At 50.3% G+C, this 12,575-nt stretch overlaps 1 protein-coding gene across 4 annotated transcripts; it reads left to right on the top strand.

Annotated features, from left to right (window-relative positions):
- Nucleotides 1–2,391: 2,391 nt before the first annotated feature.
- On the top strand, nt 2,392–10,866 carry Slc25a45 (solute carrier family 25 member 45). 4 transcript variants are annotated; one of them, XM_052191979.1, is made up of 6 exons: nt 2,392–2,750; nt 4,745–4,788; nt 4,976–5,047; nt 5,335–5,520; nt 9,445–9,703; nt 9,823–10,866. In XM_052191979.1, exons 4-6 carry the CDS (start codon nt 5,356–5,358, stop codon nt 10,089–10,091), a joined length of 693 nt encoding a protein of 230 aa, XP_052047939.1. In that variant the 5' UTR covers nt 2,392–2,750; nt 4,745–4,788; nt 4,976–5,047; nt 5,335–5,355; the 3' UTR covers nt 10,092–10,866. The 4 variants fall into 4 exon arrangements, with proteins under 4 accessions (XP_052047939.1, XP_052047930.1, XP_052047948.1 ...); XM_052191970.1 differs by having other exon boundaries at nt 2,392–3,346; XM_052191998.1 differs by lacking the exon at nt 2,392–2,750 and adding an exon at nt 4,595–4,627.
- Nucleotides 10,867–12,575: the final 1,709 nt, after the last annotated feature.

Raw genomic sequence — 12,575 nt, 5'->3', positions numbered from 1 at the left:
TATGGGCTCTGTGAATGGAACTAAGAGGATTAGTAGCCACCATTTATGTGTTGGATAATTTAAAAATTCTGTGTGTATGTGTGTGTGTGTGTATGTGTATGTGTGTGTATGTGTGTATATGTGTGTGTATGTGTGTGTATGTGTGTATGTGTGTATATGTGTGTGTATGTGTGTATGTGTGTGTATGTGTATGTGTGTGTATGTGTGTGTGTATGTGTGTATGTGTGTATGTGTGTATGAATGTGTGTATGTGTTTATGTGTGTGTGTGAATGTGTGTATGTGTTTATGTGTGTATGTGTATGTGTGTATGTATGTGTGTGTATGTGTGTATGTGTGTATATGCGTGTATATGTTTGTATGTGTGTGTATGTGTGTGTATGTGTGTATGTGTGTGTATGTGTGTGTATGTGTATGTATGTGTGTGTATGTGTATGTGTGTATGTGTATGTGTGTGTATATGTATGTGTGTGTGTATGTGTGTGTATGTGTGTATGTGTGTATGTGTGTGTGAATGTGTGTATGTGTTTATGTGTGTGTATGTGTGTGTGAATGTGTGTATGTGTTTATGTGTGTGTATGTGTGTATGTATGTGTGTGTATGTGTGTATGTGTGTGTATGTGTGTGTATGTGTGTATATGCGTGTATATGTTTGTATGTGTGTGTATGTGTGTGTATGTGTGTATGTGTGTGTATGTGTATGTATGTGTGTATGTGTGTGTATGTGTGTATGTGTATGTGTGTGTATGTGTATGTGTGTGTATGTGTATGTGTGTATATGTGTGTATATGTTTGTGTGTATGTGTGTATATGTGTGTATGTGTGTGTATGTGTGTATATGTGTGTATGTTTGTGTGTATGTGTGTGTATGTGTGTATATGTGTGTATGTTTGTGTGTATGTGTGTGTATATGTGTATATGTGTGTATGTGTGTGTATGTGTGTATGTGTGTGTATGTGAGTATGTGTGTCTGTGTGTATGTGTGTGTATGTGTGTATGTGTGTATATGTGTGTATATGTTTGTGTGTATGTGTGTGTATGTGTGTATGTGTGTGTATGTGTGTGTATGTGTGTATATGTTTGTGTGTCTGTGTGTGTATGTGTGTCTGTGTGTGTCTGTGTGTGTCTGTGTGTGTATGTGTATATATGTTTGTGTGTCTGTGTGTCTGTGTGTGTATGTGTGTATGTGTGTATGTGTGTGTATGTGTGTGTGCATGTGTATATGTGTGTATGTGTGTGTATGTATGTATGTGTGTATGTGTGTGTATGTATGTGTGTGTATGTATGTGTGCATGTGTGTATGTGTGTGTATGTGTGTATGTGTGTGTATGTGTGTATATGTGTATATGTGTGTATGTGTGTGTATGTGTGTATGTGTGTGTATATGTGTGTGTATGTGTGTATATGTGTGTGTATATGTGTGTGTGTGTGTGTGTGTGTGGTGTGTGTGTGTTAGTTACTCCAGGTTCAACCCAGGGCCTCGTACATGTGAACCGAGCATTCTACTCCTGAAAGAAACAGGTAGGGAAAACACTCATATGCACAAATCTTACAAGATTAAAAGTATATATATTTTTTAATATTAGATTCTACCCATGAGAAGTGATCTTTCTGAGGTCAGTTTACATTGTTTAGCATGATGATCTTCTAGTTCTAGCCAGTTGCTTGCAAATGACACCATTTTATTGTCCTTTCCACCTTAAAACTGCAGTGTGTAGTGTACCTTGCTGTCTTTGTCCAGTCCTCCATTTGACTTTTTCATTCTTCTGGCCACTGATGCTGTTCCTGACCTCTCTATTCCTTCATCCTTTTGTCGTTCGTTAGCATGTGCTATGTCTGCCCTGTGCCGCGTTCTCTGACCCTTTAAATCTGTAAGTGGATCGAGCAACCACTAGGTCCTTGACCACACAGACAACCAGTTAGCTGCTTATAATAGGTCAGCGACAAGAGCAAGGGCGAGGACAAGGGACTTGTCCAGAGCTGGACTTCTGTCCAAGGCCAGAGCCTTCAGAACAGGTCCGGGCTGGGGACAGAGGGAGGGACTGTGACACCATCCACCAACCAGGCGGGTCCCAGGGAAGCCTCTTTATCTCAGAGAGGGGGGCCCAGTCAGGTCACAGCTCTTGCCCTCATCCTTGGTTTTCATGAATCTTTTCCACATCCTATCACATATAAAGGGTTTTATGCATGTAGGTGGCTGTGCAGGGGGAGGGTGAGGGGGGGAATGATCACAATTGTCCCTGAGATGCCTTGTGGAGAGGTCTCACTAAGAAGGGGAGTTTTCAGCCCCAGCTTGAAGGAGGCCGAAGAGCGTTTGTCCAAGAAGAGGAAGCAATGCCGGCGTTAGGGCCTCGAGGTTGAGAAGCCTTCTCGGTGGAGCAGGAAGCAGGACATGAGGTCAGAGGAGAAGGGCGGTACATGAGGGCTCAGACCGAGTGGCCGAGACTCCTCGGCCTCTTCCTTTTTAGTTTTTAAAGAAAGGAAATGTGTTTGTTGCAGTTAAGAGACAGGGAAATCTGAATCTAAGCCCTGGTGTCTGCTGAGGACCTTCTCGCCCCATCACCCAGAGGCAGAGGGGCAGGAGAGCAGGATTTTGGTTTTGATGTAGTGCAGCAGAGGGCCTTTGTGCAGCAGAGGGCCTTTGTGCAGTCAAAAGCCCATTGTTCCTTCCCCCGGGCAAGAAGAGGCTGCGGTTCTGATTCAAGGCTGTAAACAACTCTGGAGAGAGCAGACAAACAGGCTTAAGGGCCTGGTGAGTCACTTCTGGGGGCCGGGGCCTCTCTTTTTTTTGGGTTATTCTTATTCTGACTAGGCTAAGGTGGCTGTTGCAGGCCACTGTAGCCTGGGACTGCCACCTCGTGGTCACGATCTGACTTCACATAGCCTCACGGCTTGTCAGAGTAGGTGGGAATGAATGGGAATTTGCTATGAACTGGGCTCCTCAAGCAGGGCCTAGGTCCTTGCTCGCTAAGCCGGCCTTGGAGAGGCTCACCAAACTAGGACTCAGTTGTCATCCTCTGTAACCCAGCATGGCTGTCACTGTCTAGCCACAGAGCCCAGGCTAGCTGTGGCTGTCAACCTGCCCCTAGAGATTCCCTACTTCTCAGGCCTCTTCCAGTCTCAGGGTCACAGACATTGGCTCACGCTCGCTAATGGTTGCCTGAGGTCTGGGCACCGGGCCACCACTCACCCTCCAGCCAGGGTTAAACATTAGTGGGAGGTTATCGGGCTTGGAAAGGGGGTGGGGATCTCACTTGTAACAGACTCCTGCGGGCCTGCTTGGAGTACCAGTTCCCACCGGAGCCCGTAAAATGCCTGTGGAAGAGTTTGTAGCTGGATGGATCTCTGGTGAGACATTCTTCTTCTTTCTGTCATATATCATCCCCGAGAGTGGGTGGCTTCCCTGGGAGGATGGGTTGTTAAGAAGAGTTGTTCCCTCTGGAGCACCCAGCAGCCAGCTGTCCCCAGAGCCTTCTGGGAATGGCCAAGGAGACAGAGGGGAACGAAGCAAGGAGGAACTGCTCCCATCTGCCAAGGCCATGCTGCCGGAGTGCTGGGGATCTGACAGCCAGGGCACCACCTCACCCAGCCCTTCTCCCAGACCAGCGTGAGGGGCCCAGGACACACTCACCTTTGATCTCTCTGGCTCTCCTTATTTTTACCTTTGGAAATCTGCCCTTCGTGGCAATGGGTGCATTCTTGAGCTTTAAGAAAGAACACTGTGAATCTGCCCCTGGTGAGGGTCACCCCAATCCCCCGAAACAGCATCTTCTGCAGAGAATAAGACAAGCGTGTGGGTGGCTTTCCCCCTGGGTCCAGCAGGACACTGAGAAGGGCTCCCCACTCTGTACTGATAATTGTGACAAGGTAGAAGGCAGGAGGAAGCGGCCAGCAGAGTCTGTTTTCATTCAAGGCCACAGAACTCTGCACGGAAGGCAGAAGTACAGCTGGCACAATTAGGAACAGTAGCCACAGCCGGGCGGTGGTGGCGCACGCCTGTGATCCCAGCACTTTGGAGGCAGAGGCAGGCGGATTTCTGAATTCGATGCCAGACTGGTCTACAGAGTGAGTTCTAGGACAGCCAGGGCTACACAGAGAAACCCTGTCTCCAAAAAACCATAAAAATAAAAATAAAAAAATAAAAAAAGAAAAAAAGAAAGAAAAAGAAAAAAAAGAAAAAAGGAATAGTAGCCACTCCTTCTCAGGCAGTGGTTCTCAACCTTCCTAATTCTGCGGCCCTTTTTGTTTTGTTTTGTTTGTTTGAGAGCTGCGATCCTTTAATATAGTTCCTCGTGTTATGAAGAACCCCAACCATAACATTATTTTGTTGTTACTTTATAACTAATTTTGTTACCGTTGTAAATTGTAACATAAATATCTGATATACAGGATATCTGATATGGACCCCCACTGGGGTCTCCATCCCCAGGCTGAGAACCGCTGGTCTAGAGCCTCATCTCCCTCAGTCAGAGCCAGGGATGGTGTTACACTTACCTACCTGGCTCTTTTCTATTGTGTGTGCAGTCCCAAGTGAGGCCATGAGTGTCCTTCCTGTCCCAGCACCTTTGTGACCCAGGACCAGGTGTGGTAGAGCAGGTGGAATACTGTGGAGTCTCAAGAACATAGGTGGTGGGTGTCTGGCTACGTGCCCTCCTGCTCCAGCCTGCTCCCTTCCTTCCTGTAGCATAGACTTGCTTCCTAAACTTGGCACACAGGCCTCACTCGCGCACCTTCCTTCCACTGCAGGGGCCGTGGGCCTGGTCCTGGGGCACCCATTCGACACTGTAAAGGTGAGTGTAGCAAAGGCACCAGAGGAATAGATGGTCTGGCTGGGACCTGCCTGAGAGACTGGGCCTGGCTCGCTGGGTTGGCTCACTGCTGTGCCTCCAGCGTCTGCTGCGTGGGCAACCTGGCTGCCACTGTGGGAGCAGCCCTGGCTTGCCCGTCTGCCTCACATGCCCAGTACTTTCCACCCAGGTGCGGTTACAGACCCAAAACACATACCAGGGCATCGTGGACTGCGTAGTCAAGACTTACCGCCATGAGTCGGTAGGTAGCCCTCTTCTGTGGGGTAAGAATCATCTGGGGCAGGTGGGGCCTTTCTCCTTTTGCTTGCTGCTTGCTGACAACTTCTAAGTCTTCATCCTTGAGGGTATCCGAGAGTCATTTAGCAGCATCTCAAAAATGGAGTGGAGGTCCTCACAGCCTCCTCCGCCTGCCCTGTCTGCCTGGGACAGGGCTTGGGTAGAGATGCTGTATAGCCTAGAGGCCTGGCCAGAGCTGGGAATGGGACAGAAGCACACCATGACTAACGGTGCTACCGTGTCGCTCTGCAGGTCCTGGGCTTCTTCAAGGGCATGAGCTTCCCCATCGCCAGTGTAGCCCTGGTTAACTCCGTCCTGTTCGGCGTGTACAGCAACACACTGCTGGCGCTGACGGCCACCTCCCATCAGGAGCGACGGGCCCAGCCACCCAGCTACACAAACATCTTCATAGCAGGTTGTACTGGGGGCCTCCTGCAGGTGAGAGGGTCATGCATGGGCACAGTGATGGACCCGAATCCCCCACCCCCAGGGACTCCCAGCCTTGCATAAGAAGGCCGTCCTAAGGGGTGCTTACAGGCATTGCCTTCGTTGGCCTAGTAATGTTGTGCCCGGCCAAGCTGGAGGTGGAAGGTCATGGGCACCAGGGGTTGGGCAGTGGGGCAAAAAGCAGAGAGTTGGGGATCAGTGTGAAGAAGATGCCAGGCAGAAGCAACCGATGCCTGCTCTCAGGATTGTCTACCTTCTGAGGGCTCTACCAGCCCCAGAGTTGTGGGAAGAGTATGCAGCATGGTGACCTTTGACCCTGAGGAACTGTCATACTCAGTAGAGTTGAGTTTTGTTCTGAAGTGATCCTAAAGTGGTCCTAGAGATCATCCCACCTGTTCAACCAGGCCCTTGCCTGTAGTACCGGGCAACCACAATCTCCGAGCCTTGCCTGAGGCCACAGGTCAGAAGCCACGGTTGGCCAATCACTGCGGGAGTCGCTCCCATCATTTATTTCGGTCTTTGTTCTCAGCACCAGAGTGACCAGGTTTCTGTGGGGTGTGGTGAGGACTAGAAGAGCTTCTAGGTTCCAGAAGGGACCTGAGCTAAGGGAGTGTCTCAGCAGAATGGAACAAAGGGACAGGTGCCAGCTCAGCCCTACACCCCAGATGTGCTCCTGGGTGACCCTCTAATGGGTACCTGCCCTGATGCCACTGATACTTCATGGGGCAGAGAGCAAGCTCAGAGGACAAAGTCAGGGTGTGCACAGCAGCGGTTAATGATTACAGAGGCCGTGGAGAGCGAGCGCTGGTTTGTCCTCCCTTCTCCTCTTCCTTCCCTTCTCCTCTTCCTCCCCTCCCTCCTCTTCTATTTTTTAAAAGAGTTATTTACTTATTCTTTTCATTGTATGTGTATGAGTGTTTTGCCTCCATATACACACTTATGTACACCGAGTGCATGCAGTGCCTGCAGAGCTGAAGGGGTTGGATCTCCTGGGACAGAAGTTTCTACAGGTGCTTTGGAGCTGCCGTGTGGGTGCCGAGAACTGAACTGCAGTCCTCTGCATGGGCTTAGGCACTGCACTGTCTCTTCAACCCCCTTTCCTTTAGTCTGTAGTTCTTTATGTAGATCAGGCTAACCTAAAACTTATGGCTGTCCTCTTGCCTTTTCCTCAGACTCTGAGATTAGAGTTCTACGGTACCCAACCGAGCTTTATGTTCCATACTTACTATATATATATTTCTTAAACTCAGGTGCCTGAGAGCCTCCGCCAAGTGGCCTGCCTTAGGCCCAGCGGGGTCTACTTGTCAGTTACCTTCTCACTTCTCTGAAAAGCAGAACCAGAAACTGTTAGGGCCACAAATGGTGCCTGGGTCCAGGAAGCTGCTAAAGCCAGGCTGTCCTGGGATATCCATTGACAGGGCTTTGGAGCCGATTGTGTTTGCTGAAGGGGCAGGAGCTGAAGGCTTCTGTCGGTAAGCTTTGCTTGTGGCCTAGCTGAAGCTGCCTTGGTTAGGGGTTAAGTGACCCTTTAAGCACCATGGTTCCCAACCCATGAGATGCCCCTGCTTCAGCCCTGGAGCTCTAGGTAAGAAGCCCACCCTGAATGTCTCAGCCCAGCCCCGCCGGCAGGCTCTGGGAGAAACATCAGCCCCATCTTCCAAAGGGGCTCCACCCTCTGCTCCTGCAGAAGCACGCAGTGTGGCCTGCCCCTGCTAAAACCCAGCATCAGTCAGCTGCCAGCCCCTCCACTACCAACCAGGCCTAGATCTGAACAAGAGTTCACATGGTTGTAGCCAGACCCAGACACCAAGTGACACCAGTGACATCAGCTTCAGCCAGGACCCTGCCTCTGTCTCCCTAGTGCTGGGGCCACAGTATGTGACACCGCCAGCAGTTTTCTTTGATTTTTAAGAAAAGATTTATCCGGGTTGGTGAGATGACTCAGCGGGTAAGAGCACTGACTGCTCTCCCAAAGATCCTGAGTTCAAATCCCAGCAGCCACATGGTGGCTCACAACCATCCATAATGAGATCTGATGCCCTCTTCTGGAGTGTTTGAAGACAGCTACAGTGTACTTACATATAACAATAAATAAATCTTTTTTAAAAAAGATTTATCTTAATTCTAAAATTAAAGTTAATTTCTGCCTGTGGAAGCCAGAAGAAGGTGTATGACCCCTGCAACTGGAGTTCCAGTTAGTTGTGAGCTATCCCAGACCCAGATCCTTCGGACAATAGTATAACTCTTATCCACTGAGTCATCTCTCCAGCCCTGGTTGTTTTTGCTTTTGTTTTGTAATAAATGTTTTAAAATTAATTATTATTTTACGGTATGGATGTTTAGCCTGCATGCATGCCTGTGCACCATATACATGCCTGGTGCCTACCAGAGTCAGAAGAGGGTGTTGGATCCCCTGCAACTGGAGATGCAGATGGCTCTACAGAGCCACCCTGTGGATGCTGGGAATTGAGTCCTCTGGAGGCGTAGCTAGTGCTCTTGGCTCTTGAGCCCCATCTCTCCAGCCCTGTGACTGGGCTACTGAGGCACTGCCAGTCTGCTGTAGCCCACGCTGGCCTGGAGCTCACTATGCAGCTTTGGTTGGCCTTTGGTTCTTTCTTTGAAGCCTTTAGGGCGAGCCCAGCACACCCAGCCAGGACACCTGTTACAGGCAGGAGCCCAGCACACCCAGCCAGGACACCTGTTACAGGCAGGAGCCCAGCACACCCAGTCAGAACACCTGTTACAGGCAGGAGCCCAGCACACCCAGTCAGGACACCTGTTACAGGCAGGAGCCCAGCACACCCAGTCAGGACACCTGTTACAGGCAGCAGCCCAGCACACCCAGTCAGGACACCTGTTACAGGCAGCAGCCCAGCACACCCAGTCAGGACACCTGTTACAGGCAGCAGCCCAGCACACCCAGTCAGGACACCTGTTACAGGCAGGAGCCCAGCACACCCAGCCAGGACACCTGTTACAGGCAGGAGCCCAGCACACCCAGCCAGGATACCTGTTACAGGCAGCAGCCCAGCACACCCAGTCAGGACACCTGTTACAGGCAGGAGCCCAGCACACCCAGCCAGGACACCTGTTACAGGCAGGAGCCCAGCACACCCAGCCAACTCCTCATTTGAGCTTCAGTAATATCTCTTGCTTTATCTGGAGACAGGGTCTCACTCTGTAGCACTGGCTAGCCCGGAATTTGCTCTGTAGACCAGGCTGGCCTTAAGTTCACAGAGATCTGCCTGCCTCTGCCTTCCTAGTGTTGAGATTAAAGGGACATGCCACTCTGGACAGCTAGCTGCTTGCCATAGTTACATCCCTGACTCAAACCTCCCTGGAATGGTGACCTCTTCTTCCCCACATCCTCTCAGCTCAGTCCAGTGCCACCCCAGATCTGTGTCCTGGCTAAGGGCTCCAGTGCTACCAAATCCCAGCTGTTCCCACCCTCTCACCCCTCTAGGCCCTTTTGGTCAGAGGCAGAGAGGGGTGCCCTGGGCATCAGAGAGGTGCAATGCAGAGGGAGAGCAGAGGTGTAACGCCTGGAGACCCAACTCTAGGACGTCGGGTCTGCTCTGCAGCTTCAGCTGCTGTTTCCTGCTGCTGAACCTGTACTGAGCCCCAGACACTGCAAACATGTCCTCCCTGGAGTCAGGGAGCCCAGGAGCCTCGGCCCACATGCCCTTGAGTGCCCGTGCCTGCTATCTCAGGAGGAGGGACCAGTGCTGAGCCTATCAGGCCTGATAATAAGGGGGGCAGTGTGTTCTCAACTGCACCCAGACAGTTGGCCAAACCCAGCCATGTATGTGGGAGGCTAGGAGTTGATGGCAGGAGCCTCTCTGCACTGTTGTGATTAAAAGCAGACATTTTCCGAGCCTAAGCCCCACCCAGTCCCCTCCATGTCTTTCACCACAGGCCTATTGCCTGGCTCCTTTTGACCTCATCAAAGTCCGTCTACAAAACCAGACAGAGCCAAGGCTGCAGACAGGGAGCTCTGCACCCCGGTACCGGGGACCTGTGCACTGTGCAGCCTCCATCCTGAGAGAAGAAGGACCCCAGGGACTGTTCAGAGGATCCTGGGCCCTGGTGTTGAGAGACACTCCTACGTTGGGAATGTACTTTGTCACCTATGAAGGGCTATGTCGCCAGTACACACCAGAAGGCCAGAATCCCAGTAAGTGGGGTGAGGTGGGGTGGGATGGTGGTACAGCAGAGGCTAGGGAGGGGTCTAAAGGCTGAGGCTGGAAGATACTCTGTTCTTGTCTGACTCAACCCTGGTTCCCTCTATCCCAGGTTCAGCCACAGTTCTGGTGGCAGGGGGCTTTGCAGGCATAGCCTCCTGGATCACAGCCACCCCTTTTGATGTGATCAAGTCCCGGATGCAGATGGATGGGCTGAAGGGGAGAAAGTACAGAGGGATGCTGGACTGTATGGCAAGCAGCTTCCAGCAGGAGGGAATAGGGGTCTTTTTTAAGGGCATGACACTCAACAGTGCCCGTGCCTTTCCTGTCAACGCTGCCACCTTCCTTAGCTATGAGTACCTGCTGCGCTTATGGAGATGAGCCTGGCCAGGCCATACTGGCAACTCCACAGCAGAATCATGGCTGACAGCAGCTTGGAAAACCAAGCTAAAGCATCCAGCTTTCAGGTGCAAAAGCAAGAGGCAACTTGTATCATCCAAAGAGTTAAGGATGATATCCAACATGCAAGAAACCAATGAACCTGGCCCTGTACAGACTCCAAGACACACCTCCCCACCAGCCCCCCTCCCCAGACCACTTCTGTCCTGGAGGCAGGGGTACAAAGTACATAAAAATCATCTAGGCCACCATGCCATAGCCACCCCTATGGGAGCACTGAGACCAGCCGCTGTCCTGCCATCACCCAGCCCTGGAGTTCGAACCACTCCCTGCACAGGAGAATGACTTTGATCTCCTCCGTGTCCAGAATCCTTCAGGGGTTACAATTATCTTCAGGGAAACCCAGGTTCCAGGCTGCTGGCTGTTCTGCCCTACTAGGCGGCCTCCTCTTGGTTACCTTCTGGTGTGGTCCCTCATTCCTGGAGTGCCATGGGTGATAAAAATGTCCTCCAGTGGTCCACTCTCAAGATCCAGGCAGAGCTCTTTATCTAGGGGTCCTTCCAGCCCCATCTGTGCTGACTGTGGGGTACCCAAGCACCCCAGCCCTCCTGCCTACCTCAGTCACACCTCTGTGTGCAGTGCTTCGTGGTTAGATTTTTTGCTCCTGTGAGTTACTAGTCTGTGCGAGTCTTGTGGTCAAGGTTGTACTTCTGTCTCTTGAACAGATACATGCAATAAAGTGTCATTTGATGCAGTACTGATGGTCCCTTCCAGTCTCTGCTCCCACCACACACAGCTCTGAGCCTTCCAACCCCATGTCCTCGTCCTGGCCCCTCTCCAAGTTGTCTTTTTCTTGTTCACATCTTTCCTTACATTTGTCTGATTATCCATCTCAATTGCTAAATTAGATTTTAAAACTGCCTGAGGGGCTGGAGAGATAGCTCAGTGATTAAGATCATTGGCTGCTCTTCCAGAGGACCCAGGTTCAAATCCCAACATCCACAGGATAGCTCACTCATCTGTAACTCTGAGAGAACCCGGTGCCCTCTTTTGGTTTCTGTGGGAATTACATGCACTTGGAGGGGAAAATACCCATATACACAAAATAATAAGGAGAATATTTTGAGGAGAGGTCAAGACAGGGTTTCTCCATGTAGCCCTGGCTGTCCTGGAACCCACTCTGTAGTTTAGGCTGGTCTTGCTAGGCTGATCCACCAGGCCATGCCTCTTTTGTTTGTTTGTTTGCTTGTTTGTTTTGTTTTGTTTTAAGATTTATTTATTTAAACTCAGGACCTCTGGAAGAGCAGTCAGTGCTCTTTTTTTTTTTTTTGATTTGTTTTTTTCAAGACAGGGTTTCTCTGTATAGCCCTGGCTGTCCTGGAACTCACTCTGTAGACCAGGCTGGCCTCGAACTCAGAAATCTGCCTGCCTCTGCCTCTCAGAGTGCTGGGATTACAGGCGTGCGCCACCACCGCCCGGCCAGTCAGTGCTCTTAACTACTGAGCCATCTCTCTATCCCCCAGGCCATGCCTCTTGAGTACTGGGATTAAAGGCATTAGCCCAGCATAAAAATATTAAAAACAAAAACAAACTACAACAATAAACTGGCTAAGAGCTAGGCAATGGTGGCACACACATTTAACCAAGCACCCAGGAGTCATAAGCAGGCAAACATTTAAGTTCAAGGCCAGTCTGGTCTACAGAGTGAGTTCCAAGACAGGACAGTCAGGGCTACACAGAGTAACTCTGTCTCGAAAACCCATAAATGGCTGCTAGCTAGATTGTACAGCTTCACAGCTTCTCGTTACCCTGAGCTCCTGCCCCAGCAGGGGCTGCCCATAGACATTTGCTCTTGATAAATGCCTTAACCTCCTTCTGCTCCTTCTGCTCCTTCTGCTGAGCACATCTGAGTCTCTCCCACAAGGCTCTGCCAGGCTCTTCTCCCTGAGCTTGCACCTACCTTCCTATCTTTTAGTTCTTGGCTCCTTCAAGACATCTTTCTGTTTCCTCCAGCGATGTAAATGGTTCTGAAGCACCTGGAGGGTTTGTTCAAGTAGTTTGCTAAGTCAAACGTCAGGGTTGCCAACTCAGTAGGTTTTGGAGAGTAGGAGGATGTATATTTCCTGAAGTTGCCAGCTGCAGGTGTGGGCCACACACTGAGAAACACTAGACATGTTTTCCACGTCACTCCTCTTCCTTGGTATGAAATTACATGCTCACCTCTGAGTGTCTTTTTTGTGTGATTCTTAGTATATCTGCCTCTCTAAACCATGAACTCTGTCTTTAATCCTTTAAAGAACCTTTAAGCACTTGGGGGGGCAGAGGCAGGAGGATCTATGTGAGTTCCAAGTTAGCCTGACCTACAGAGCAAGTACCAAGACAGCCAAGGCTATGCAGAGAAGCCCTGTCTGAAAAAAGCCAAACCAACCAAACTAAAAGACAAAAAACAAACCAAAAAAACCCCCC

The sequence above is a fragment of the Apodemus sylvaticus genome, chromosome 1 (assembly GCF_947179515.1).
Source record: "Apodemus sylvaticus chromosome 1, mApoSyl1.1, whole genome shotgun sequence".
In the NCBI taxonomy this organism is placed as follows: Eukaryota; Metazoa; Chordata; class Mammalia; order Rodentia; family Muridae; genus Apodemus; species Apodemus sylvaticus.
Note: the sequence above shows the minus strand (reverse complement) of the source record. Positions and strands in the feature narration are given on the sequence as shown.

Bases quoted from the DNA above. Each gene is read 5' to 3' on its own strand.
- Slc25a45 (XM_052191970.1), top strand. From the start codon at position 3,310: ATGCCTGTGGAAGAGTTTGTAGCTGGATGGATCTCTG. The intron at 3,347-4,744 runs GTGAGACATTCT...CTTCCACTGCAG, and splicing joins TGTAGCTGGATGGATCTCTG to GGGCCGTGGGCCTGGTCCTG. The intron at 9,704-9,822 runs GTAAGTGGGGTG...CCTCTATCCCAG, and splicing joins ACCAGAAGGCCAGAATCCCA to GTTCAGCCACAGTTCTGGTG.